Source organism: Hyalella azteca, unplaced genomic scaffold (genome assembly GCF_000764305.2).
Source record: "Hyalella azteca isolate HAZT.00-mixed unplaced genomic scaffold, Hazt_2.0.2 contig17181, whole genome shotgun sequence".
NCBI classification, from domain to species: domain Eukaryota; kingdom Metazoa; phylum Arthropoda; class Malacostraca; order Amphipoda; family Hyalellidae; genus Hyalella; species Hyalella azteca.
In genome coordinates, this window is record NW_025946974.1 from 80,431 (window position 1) to 92,931 (window position 12,501).

Here is a 12,501-nt window from a genome sequence, read left to right on the forward strand (position 1 = left end):
CTCGACACTGTGAAAATATTAACACACTTGGGTGAAAAGTCTCTCACTTATTGTTCTGTGTGTGCTCAGAGATCCTTGGTTATATGATATTGTACAAGTTACATTATGCAGAATTTCTATGAGAAGAAACAGACACTACAACGGAGAAGTTTCAATAGCATTAATTCGAACATGAATGAGTCAGGCTCAAGTAGCTCCGTTTGCCGGCACTAATGACACATTAGTGGCACGCTCCATTAATTAACAAGTTAAAGTCATCAATTAACACATTAAAGACAGGCTCTATTATTTGAATAAAACACAATATTTTCCTCTGAAGAATTAAAAAAGTTCAACTTATTACTAGAAAATCAAAATCGATGGCAACATCCCGGACACTTAAATTGACTTCAGCAAAGTTTCAACTTCAGCCAGCAAGCTTTATCAGCCTTATTTGATGTTTTGACTTCATGCCTGACGCAAAATTTCTTTCAGCGATATTTTGACTCCAGTCCCGACACTAAAATTGACTTTTGCGACGTCTTGCCTTCAGCCCCGACACTTGATACTTTAATTTCGACCCTAACACTTTATCCGACTTCCACAATATTTAGGCCTTATTCCTGACACTTCTTCTGACTTTCACAATGTTTTTGCTTCATCCCGAACACTTGAGCACTTCAGTGGCGTTTGCCCAGCACGTGATACGCCCTGAAACAAGGCACCACACACAGCGGCACATCACACGTGTCACAATACACGCACGATGTGATGTCATACACGCCGTTACGAAGACACTCTACACATCGCTGGTACACTGGCACACTCTCCCCGGGGTGAGACCTCCTGCTGGGGACCAGCTTACGGGTGGGTAGGTGGGGCACTGATGCTGGGGAGGAACTTTGGGTGTACATGGACCTGGTAGAAACCTTTGATGATACAGAGGTAGATGTAGATACCACGGAGGTAGAAGAGATCTTTGAGGTAGACATGGTATCGGTTTGGCAGGATCGAGAAGACGTTGATACGCTAGTTTGGGTTGATCTAGATTTTGAATTACAATCCAAACCAGTGCTAGGACCGAGACGTTTCTTGTGTATAGTTTCATGGTAATTATTCATCTTATTGACCATCTGCTGCACGACGTTCAGGCGTTCATGTAGCGCAGGCATCAGGTTCGGTGAGCTCTCTATTAGCGAGAAAACTTCTTGCAGGTTACCCGAACTTGAGTTCAGGAGTTTGAACATGGTTTCTTCCAACGTAGAGGATGACGTTACAGTTTCGTCTGAAGTTTTGGCTGAAGCTGAAATATTCATAGATGAAACCGCAGGCGATGAGGCTGAAACAGGTATTGAATTGTCAACGTTGGGTTGGGAGGTATACGAGTAAGCCTTCTGTATGAGACTGGCGCCTCGCATTTCTGGTTCAGCGACTTTGCTGCGAGAAGACATCGCGTGCGAGTGCCGTAACTTAGACTTCTTCTCTAAATCAGATTCAAGGCTATCCCCAATTGAGGATCTACGACGCTTGGCCGACGTATTAGCCACCACAGCCATGGCTGAACCCTCACCAAGACCCCGAGGAGTTGTTCGTCCCTCACTCTGGACAGGCGCAACAGCTTCAGGGGTCGCCAGAGCTTGCTTGGTCTTAGCTTTTTGGCTTAGCAAGGCGTCGCTAAGCCTAGCTCGGGCCTTGAGGCTGCTCTGTCGTCTAGCCTGGCGCTGAGGCTCTTTTACTTCGTCGTGTTTCCGCGTCGGGTGGCCGGCGGGTGATGAAGTTTCATCACTTTTTATAGACTGTGCTGCATCATTTCTTATAGACGGGGATGCTGTATCATTAATGACAGATGGTAGTGCTACCTCTGTCACGACAGACGACGTGGCACACCTAGCAATGCCAGGCGGAATGTCACTAAACTCGCCTGCCGCAGGAGGTTCTGAAGAACACTTCACATCTTCCTGTAAGCCGCGTGAGTGTCCAGGTGTTTGAGAGCCTGGAACATTCGGTTTTGTTCCTTGCTGTTCATCAGATCCTGAGGGCCGGCGAGCAGATCTCCAGCGACCTCTCCTTCGCTTCCTCCTTCTGACATAAGGATTCCTGAGCCGTCTTGGGATCTTGGTGATCCCGCAAGATGGCGGCATGACTCCATCTTCATTTTCATCCACATTTGTGGCAAGAATTTGTTCATTTTCATCAACTTTCGTGGTAAGAATTGGTTCATTTTTATCCGTTTTTATGGTAACAATTGGTTCATTTTCATTCACTTTCGTTGCAAGAATTTCTTCATTTTCATCCACTTTTGTGGTAAGAATCTTCTCATTTCCATCCACTTTTGAGGCAAGAATTTGCTCATTTTCATCCACTTTCGTGGCAAGAGTTTGCTCATTTTCATCAACCACGCCACTCGAAGCCCGACGCAGACTCTCTACCTCATTCCTCAGACCAGAATTGGGCACTTTAGTGTTCGAAAAAAATTTCCCAGGGATGCTGGAGTTGCCGGCGTTCAAAGTCTGATCTTTTATCTTGAGTGAGAGGACTTTGACTGCAGTGGAGGTGGGGCGGTTCTTGAGACCGGCCTTGAATGTCACGTCACTCGAGGATCTGTGATGCTTAGTGACGGTGGCTAAGGCTGTGGGTTTTACCATCACCGATACGGGAGAAGAAGTTGCATGCGAAGTTTTTGCATCATCACTGCAAGAACCTAGTTCTTTCCCTACACTAGCAGAACTCTCATCTTCTTTTAAATTGGCAACAGATGATAACTTTTGCCGTATTCCTGTATCAGACCCACAATTTTTCTGAGTGTAGATCACACTGCCTGGTTCATCAACACTCGGCCCCCCTTTGCAGATGCTGGTTGACCCTACATTCGAGTCGCTCAACTCCACCACCTTTTCTTCTGGCGAGTCTCCATCGGAAGAACTTACGGTAGGCACAGGTAAATATGGAACCCCTGAGGAGTCAGTGGTTGTTCCACAGGTCTTGATGTGGCCACCAGAAGTGGGAGACAGAGAATTGGAGCAAGAAAAGGCTCCAGAGGGACTGGTTCCGGCACCATTTGGACCAGAGAGGTCAGCAGATGGTGCATCATCAGAACATGGGTGATAAGTTGGCGCTTGTCCTTTTGAGTCATGGGTGCTGGGACTGCTCTGGCGTGTATACAGTGGACTTGACGGTGTGTCAAGTCCACTAGTGGATGTGGCTTTAGAACTAACAGAAGTAGCAAGACCACTAGTAGTTGTGGCTGCTTCAACAAGAAAACCAGCCGTTTTGACGCAGGAACCAATTGCGTGGTTTGTTGTTCCGGCATCAGCTCCAGCGCCCATTATTTTGGCATCAGCCGCAACATCCGTTAGTTTGGCATCAGCTGCCGTGTCCATTATATTGGCATCAGCTGCAGTGTCCATTATATTGGCATCAGCTGCAGTGTCCGTTATCTTGGCATCAGCTGCAGTGTCCGTTATGTTGGCATCAGCTGCAGTGTCCGTTATGTTGGCATCAGCTGCAGTGTCCATTATATTGGCATCAGCTGCAGTGTCCGTTATGTTGGCATCAGCTGCAGCGTCCGTTATGTTGGCATCAGCTGCAGCATCCATTACTTTGACAGTGCTCTCTTTACCATCCTTGGGGATAGCCTCTGCACCAGGTTCTGCCATAGCCTCTGCACCAGGTTCTGCCATAGCCTCTGCACCAGGTTCTGCCATAGCCTCTGCACCAGGTTCTGCCATAGCCTCTGCACCAGGTTCTGCCATAGCCTCTGCACCAGGTTCTGCCATAGCCTCTGCACCAGGTTCTGCCATAGCCTCTGCACCAGGTTCTGCCATAGCCTCTGCACCAGGTTCTGCCATAGCCTCTGCACCAGGTTCTGCCATAGCCTCTGCACCAGGTTCTGCCATAGCCTCTGCACCAGGTTCTGCCATAGCCTCTGCACCAGGTTCTGCCATAGCCTCTGCACCAGGTTCTGCCATAGCCTCTGCACCAGGTTCTGCCATAGCCTCTGCACCAGGTTCTGCCATAGCCTCTGCACCAGGTTCTGCCATAGCCTCTGCACCAGGTTCTGCCATAGCCTCTGCACCAGGTTCTGCCATAGCCTCTGCACCAGGTTCTGCCATAGCCTCTGCACCAGGTTCTGCCATAGCCTCTGCACCAGGTTCTGCCATAGCCTCTGCACCAGGTTCTGCCATAGCCTCTGCAAAAGCTTCGGTCTCAGTCTCTGCACCAACTGCTCCATCTCTGTCCGTCATAGGCATAACTACAGGCACAATTTCCTCAATTTCTTCAGAAGAGATCATTAGCAATTCAGGCACAATTCCTGTCATTTGCGTATCTATTGCGCTTCTTTCCAAATCAACAATTCCAGGCTCTGTTTCAACAGTTTTGTTGATATCAGCGACTGTTGACTGTAGCGCCGACAAGATCTCCAGCTCGTCTGTTTCAAATGCTGTCCCTGTTGATGCACCAACATCAACAGGTCTACACACAAACGCTGCACTTCCCACCAACACCTTTTCTTCATCATCCTTCGTCACTATATCATTATCAAGCTTTACTGATATTTTGTTATCATCATTCACTGATAATTCATCATTCTTAACGGGTGTTTCTTCACCATTCATCGCTGTTGTTTCTTCGTCATTCCTTACTAATTTTTCTTCATCATCATTTGCTATCATTGCCTGATCATTGTTAGCTGATATTTCCGCAGAATTTTTCACTAATATTTCATCATCATTTTTCACTGTAATTTCCTTATCATGCTTCACAATAATTTTCTTATCATCCTTCACCTCCTCATCTCCCTCCCCACGCTCGCTCTCCCCAACTTCTTCAGCACCAAGTGAAGGCAGAACTTTGCTAGAATACGCAGCAACATTTTTATCAGCAATACCACCACTGACAGTATGATTTCCATCAACAATACCGCCACTGCCGGCAAGATTTTCATCAACAATATCATCGTATTCTTGCGTGGTGTCACACGCCACACTGCTCTCTGCAAGGCTGTCGTCCTGGTTCTCTTCAGTGTCAGTCATAGGTCCTCCAGAGACCACAGGTCCTCCCCCAGAGACCCTTGCTTCTCCCCCAGAGACCACAGGTCCTCCCCCAGGGACCCTTGCTCCTCCCCCAGAGACCACAGGTCCCTCAGGAGTCGCCACCTCTCCAGGGACCCCACACCTCACAGGGTTCACAGAGCCCCCCGGGGTCAGAGACGCCCACACAGGGCTAGTGGTTGGCGCTGTTATTTCCGCTGCTAGAGTAACGCGTCCAACAGACATTCCTGTTAGTCCTGTTGTTTGGTTGTGTTTGTGTTGCTCTTTTAGTGGCTGCCGCTGTTGTTCTTCTAATTGATGTCCCTTAAACCGTTGTTGTTCTAATAGTAGTTGTTGTTCTTCTACTTGTTGTTGCTGCGGGTTTTGCACCTCAAACTGTTCCTGTTGTTGTCCTACTCGTTGTTGTTGCTGTAGATGTTGCTGCTGCTGCTGTTGTTGTTGCTGCTGTTGTTGTTGTTGCTGCTGTTGTTGTAGTTGTACAAGTAGTTGTTGCCTCTGTAACTTAAGCCTCCTCCTGTCCCTCACCCTCTCATTAAAGGCCACCAGTATGCTCTGCAACAGACACAAGAGAGCGTGTCACAGACTGCAAACTAACAATCTACTTTAATATTTTCCGATAAATTCTACGCAGAGAACAATGAACTATCAAATTTTTGAATTGCAATCAGATGAAAAATTTTTGGATAAAGCTTTACAGAGGGAAAAAGTAATTTTTCAGGAAGGGATGTAACTCGCAAAAAAATTTGAATTCATCATCACAAAAAAAAAACGAAACTTTACTACACGTCCTTTTGAATGACCCAACAAAAAGCAAAATATTTTTACAGTTAATTGACTAGCAAAGTCTGAGAATGAAAGATATTCTTCGACTCAATGATAAATAACATCAAAATGAAGGATAAAGTTGATCAGAGCTGTTGTGTCTGACGTTGCAGTGATACTGGCGGCCAATGAGCTACACATCATCCCACATCACCTTACATCATCATACATCACCCAACATCACCTTACATCACATCACCTACATCATTCCACATCATCTTACATCATGACATAAAACTACCATCATTCCACATTATTCCCATGATCTAGGTACTGGACTGTGAACATTACAATACAAGAGCTTTATTATCTAAGCGATCATATACGATTGCTAATAAAGATAACAAATACACATAATTTTACAAATATTCAACAGGAGAATAAATCAGTGTCGTAATCAAAAGTTAAGCAGGCGTTTATATCTCAATTATATATTGTAAGTCATCAAATATATGAATATGATTAATACTGATTATGATTAATACATAAAATTATGGTTTCATGCATTAGCCGGGCATTTACTGATGAATGTAGCGAACATAACGAGTATAATTCGTAATAAAGGCATAGAGGTAACATATATAAACTAATTAATAATTTACGTAATTAACAACGAACATAAACTAATACAATGGCAGGACGCGCCTTCACCGCCACACCCGCCACCCGCCGCTGCTACGGACCACCGCCTCACCCGCCACTATTGACCCTTCGTCTCATCCGCCACCACCTACCCGCCGTCCCGCCGCTATGGGTGGGACAGGTCCCGCCGCTACCTACCTACGGTCCCGCCGCCACCTACCCGCCGTCCCGCCGCTATGGGTGGGCCAGGCCCCGCCACTACCTACCTACGGTCCCGTCGCCACCTACCCGCCGTCCCGCCGCTATGGGTGGGACAGGTCCCGCCGCTACCTACCTACGGTCCCGCCGCCACCTACCCGCCGTCCCGCCGCTATGGGTGGGCCAGGCCCCGCCACTACCTACCTACGGTCCCGTCACCATCTACCCGCCGTCCCGCCGCTATGGGTGCGTCGGGTCCCGCCACTACCTACCCGCCGTCCCGCCACCACCTACCCGCCGTACCGCCGCTATGGGTGCGTCGGGTCCCGCCACAATCCTATCTTGGTGTCGTCGCAGATGCCGCGTTCTTTGCAAACTGCGTCAAAGTGACGCACTTTCTCAGCGAACAGCGCGTCCCACCGCCCGCCACCGTCCCCGCCACCACCACCAGCCTCCGGCAGCACGAACAGCAACTAGTGACAACAACAACAACTACTAGTGGAAAAAATAACAACTAGTGACAACAACAACTAGTGGAAAAAATAACAACTAGTGACNGGTCATAGTCCAGCAGGCGGGCCTCCATGTCCAGCGTCCTGCTCATGGCAGTAATGGTCATAATGATGGTCATAGTCCAGCAGGCGGGCCTCCATGTCCAGCGTCCTGCTCATGGCAGTAATGGTCATAATGATGGTCATAGTCCAGCAGGCGGTCTCGCCTTCCCTCCTACTTGCAGGTAGCCAGGATGTTCTACTCCTACTTAAGACTTAATGATACCTACTTAGCCTCAATAGCGTTAAGGAGCGCCTACTTAGCCCTGCTTGGAACCTTCTTGGCTCTGCTTGGCACCTACTTAGCCCTGCTTACCACCTACTTAGCACTGCTTGGCAATTTCTTGGCCCTGCTTGGCCCCTATTTAGCCCTGCTTGACACCTACTTAGCCCTGCTTGGCACCTACTTAGCCCTGCTTGGCACCTACTTAGCCCTGCTTGGCACCTACTTAGCCCTGCTTGGCACCTACTTAGCCCTGCTTGGCACCTACTTGGCACCTACTTAGCCCTGCTTGGCACCTACTTAGCCCTGCTTGGCACCTACTTAGCCCTGCTTGGCACCTACTTAGCCCTACTTAGCACCTACTTAGACTTGCAGGTCTCCAGGCAGCCTCTGGCCTCCTCATCAGCTGCCGCCTGCAGCCTGCCTGCTCCGTCTGCCGCCGCCTGCTTCACCTCCTGCAACACGGGCACATATCAACACAAACTAACACAAAACACACATTAACACAAATTCAGCCATTCATTCACCGCCATACAGCTTCATCAAATGATTTATACATATTATACAATACTTCCCTCATCAGCTCACTGTGTTCCATACAGCATCAACTTCTCACATACATCGGTTACGTCATCAAATAATAGTTTAATGATTCGCATGCATTCATTCATGTATTCATCTTGGGCTTCATTCATCCCTCAAGGTCTCTCTTACTCATACATTCGTCCATGGACTCATTCATGTACACGACTTCATTCATTTATGCTCTCGGCAACTCATACATTCACGCATTGACTTCATAATGTATTGGGCAGTTCATTCATTGCCTTATTCATGTACTCATACATTCATGCATAGACTTGTGCATAGAACATCGTTCACTATTATCTCTGTTCATTTTTATCTCACGTGCAAATCATTTTTATCTCACGTGCAAACCAAAAACCACCTCTAGCGTAGCCGCCTTAGTAACAATTTGTCGGAAACAATTACTAATTATTTAGTAATTGTTTGTGTGGCTGTGCTACAAACGCTTCATCAAAGGGTTTAATGATTCTCATGCTGGTTGTACTATTTTATCCAACGTATTGCTTTTAAATCTTCCTTTACTGCAATAAAAGTTGAGTTTTTTCCGTGTTAACCAAAGTTTTAATGGAAGACATCGCAAGTGCAATGGAACTTCTGACAAGATTGAAGGTTGTGGTGAACGTCTGGTGACAATCTATTGCCTTATTCATGTACTCATACATTCATCTATTGCCTTATTCATGTACTCATACATTCATCTATTGCCTTATTCATGACTACTTACCCCTGCATGGCACCTACTTAGCTAGCCCTACTTGACACCTACTTAGCCCTGCTTGGCACCTACTTAGCCCTGCTTGGCACCTACTTAACCCTGCTTGGCACCTACTTAGCCCTGCTTAGCACCTACTTAGACTTGCAGGTCTCCAGACAGCCTCTGGCCTCCTCAGCAGCTGCCGCCTGCAGCCTGCCTGCTCCGTCTGCCGCCGCCTGCTTCACCTCCTGCAACACACACACATATTAACACACATTAACACAAAACACACATTAACACAAATTGAGCCATTCATACACCGCCATACAGCTTCATCAAATGATTTATACATATTAATACAATACTTCCTTCATCAGCTCACTGTGTTCCATACAGCATCAACTTCTCTCCAACATCAGTTACGTCATCAAACAATAGTTTAATGATTCGCATGCATTCATTCATGTATTCATCTTGGGCTTCATTCATCCCTCAGGGCATCTCTTACTCATACATTCGTCCATAGACTCATTCATGTACACGACTTCATTCATTTATGCTCTCGGCAACTCATACATTCATGCATAGACTTCATAATGTATTGGGCAGTTCATTCATTGCCTTATTCATGTACTCATACATTCATGCATTGACTTCATAATGTATTGAGCAGTTCATTCATTGCCTTATTCATGTACTCATACATTCATGCATAGACTTGTGCATAGAACATCGTTCACTATTATCTCTGTTCATTTTTATCTCACGTGCAAATCATTTTTATCTCACGTGCAAACCAAAAACCACCACTAGCGTAGCCGCCTTAGTAACAATTTGTCGGAAACAATTACTAATTATTTAGTAATTGTTTGTGTGGCTGTGCTATAAACGCTTCATCAAACGGTTTAATGATTCTCGTGCTGGTTGTATTGTTTTCAATGATTTTAATGTGTTGATGATTGTTTTTAATGATTCTCGTGCTATTTTATTCAACGTATTGTTTTCAAATCTTCCTTTACTGAAATAAAAGTCAAGTTTTTTTCGTGTTAACCGAAGTTTTAATGGAAGACATCGCAAGTGCAATGGAACTTCTGACAAGATTAAAGATTGTGGTGAACGTCTGGTGACAATATTGCCTTATTCATGCACTCATACATTCATCTATTGTATTACATTCATCCAGGTACTCATACATTCATCTATTGTATTACATTCATTCAGGTACTCATACATTCATCTATTGTATTACATTCATTCATGTACTCATACATTCATCTATTGTATTACATTCATCCAGGTACTCATACATTCATCTATTGTATTACATTCATTCAGGTACTCATACATTCATCTATTGTATTACATTCATTCATGTACTCATACATTCATCTATTGTATTACATTCATCCAGGTACTCATACATTCATCTATTGTATTACATTCATTCAGGTACTCATACATTCATCTATTGTATTACATTCATTCATGTACTCATACATTCATCTATTGTATTACATTCATCCAGGTACTCATACATTCATCTATTGTATTACATTCATTCAGGTACTCATACATTCATCTATTGTATTACATTCATTCATGTACTCATACATTCATCTATTGTATTACATTCATCCAGGTACTCATACATTCATCTATTGTATTACATTCATTCAGGTACTCATACATTCATCTATTGTATTACATTCATTCATGTACTCATACATTCATCTATTGTATTACATTCATCCAGGTACTCATACATTCATCTATTGTATTACATTCATTCAGGTACTCATACATTCATCTATTGTATTACATTCATTCATGTACTCATACATTCATCTATTGTATTACATTCATCCAGGTACTCATACATTCATCTATTGTATTACATTCATTCAGGTACTCATACATTCATCTATTGTATTACATTCATTCATGTACTCATACATTCATCTATTGTATTACATTCATCCAGGTACTCATACATTCATCTATTGTATTACATTCATTCAGGTACTCATANCACCGTATTATGCCATGATGCCACCGTATTATGCCTGTCTCTTATACACATCTAGATGTGTATAAGAGACAGGTAATGTACCTTCAATAACCATTTATACGTACTAATTATTTAAATTAATAACCATGGTTCAGTAATGTACCTTCAATAACCATATATACTAATCATGTAAAATAATAACCACGGTCTAATAACCTTCAGCAAAAACAGGCATCTGCTAACGAGTTAATTTTCCCAAGTCCTGAACTAAGTCTCCTGTAAGAGAACAAATTATTTCAATTCTTTCTTAAATAATAAATATTATTTAAACTCACATTCTCTGGCAGCTGCACTCTGGTCTCTGCACCGCCTCTGGCCCCACCACTCTGTAACAACCGCCCACTCTGTTACTACCGCCCCACTCTGGCCCCANGTATATACAAAAGCATGAGGGCAAATACAATAGTAAGTAAGAGGGTAAATACAATAGCAAGTAGGAGGTGTAGGAGCAGCAGTGTGGCATGGGGGGAGTGGTTAGTAAGCAGGGGGATGGGGGAGGATGAGGGATGGAGCGGGAGAAGCACACTATATGAAGCGGGATAATTGATAACATAATTTGAAACTTGGCAATACGGCCAATGACATTAATTAAATATAAAATGTGTAAATCAATACAAGTTTGACGCATTCAGCCAAGAGACTCAGGATGTCATCAACCTGATGCTTTCAGCCTCAGACTCCGCAGTTATTGAAATATTTTTAAATGCTGGCGTCGCGAGGTCAGCGATTCCGTTGAGTTATGCCACGGCATATGCCATGTGCTGCTCACTGCTCATGGCTGAGAGCTTTGTGCTGCTCACTGCTCATGGCTGAGAGCTTTGTGCTGCTCACTGCTCATGGCTGAGAGCTTGTACTGCTAACTGCTCATGGCTGAGAGCTTTATGCTACTCTCAGCTCGTAACGTGAAGGTATAGCAGGTTAGTTGGCACATATACTCACTTACTCATTCCCTCCTTAGGGACTCTCAGGATGCTGTTGAGGGGGTCGGCGCTCCCTCCGATGATACACTGAACGATGTAATGACCAGCATGTGGTGGTGGTGGTGGCGGCGGCAGAGGAGTGTGGGGTGTGGTGGTAGTGGTGGCGGGGGAGTGTGGGGTGTGGGTCCCACCTTCGCCGTCCAGGAATTTATTTGGCTTGATGACTTGTCCGCTGCGGCTTGTCTGGGGCTCAGCTCCTGGCGCCGCCTGCACAAATAATATGCCATGATGCCACCGTATTATGCTATGATGTCGCCGTATTATGCCATGATGCCACCGTATTATGCCATGATGCCACCGTATTATGCCATGATGCCACTATATTATTCCGTGATGCCTACGTATTATGCCATGCTGTCACTATATTATGCCGAGATGCCACCGTATTATGACGAGATGCCACTATATTATTCCCTGATGCCACCGTATTATGCCATCGTATGCAACACACAAATTTGTCACAATATGCATTGATTTAGCGGAATGTAATCATGACACTCGGGCTTAATATTGATACGAGGCATGCATATTGAGCTTGGGAGGGGACAGGCAGTGGACGGTGAAGGTATAGGGTGACAAAGTTGTACGTCACCTTGAGGGAGGAGGCGGGCGGTGGACGGTGAAGGTAAAGGGTGACAAAGTTGTACGTCACCTTGTGGGAGGAGGCGGGCGGTGAAGGTAAAGGGTGACAAAGTTGTACGTCACCTTGTGGGAGGAGGCGGGCGGTGAAGGTAAAGGGTGACAAAGTTGTATGTCACCTTGGGG

At 45.2% G+C, this 12,501-nt stretch overlaps 2 protein-coding genes across 2 annotated transcripts in view; both read right to left on the reverse strand.

The window, feature by feature from the left end:
• Window positions 1–659: 659 nt before the first annotated feature.
• Window positions 660–5,454, reverse strand: LOC108665501 (endochitinase A-like). Its single transcript, XM_018152257.2, has one exon. The coding sequence runs from the start codon at window positions 5,253–5,255 to the stop codon at window positions 660–662; it is 4,596 nt and encodes a 1,531-aa protein (XP_018007746.1). The 5' UTR covers window positions 5,256–5,454.
• Window positions 5,455–7,192: 1,738 nt separating this feature from the next.
• The window catches only part of LOC108665502 (hepatoma-derived growth factor-related protein 2), a gene marked incomplete at its 5' end in the record, with an annotated part of 8,309 nt that continues 3,000 nt past the window's right edge, over window positions 7,193–12,501 (reverse strand). The window contains 2 exon segments of the mRNA XM_018152258.1: window positions 7,193–7,295; window positions 7,770–7,861. Coding sequence (XP_018007747.1) covers window positions 7,193–7,295; window positions 7,770–7,861 — 195 coding nt within the window.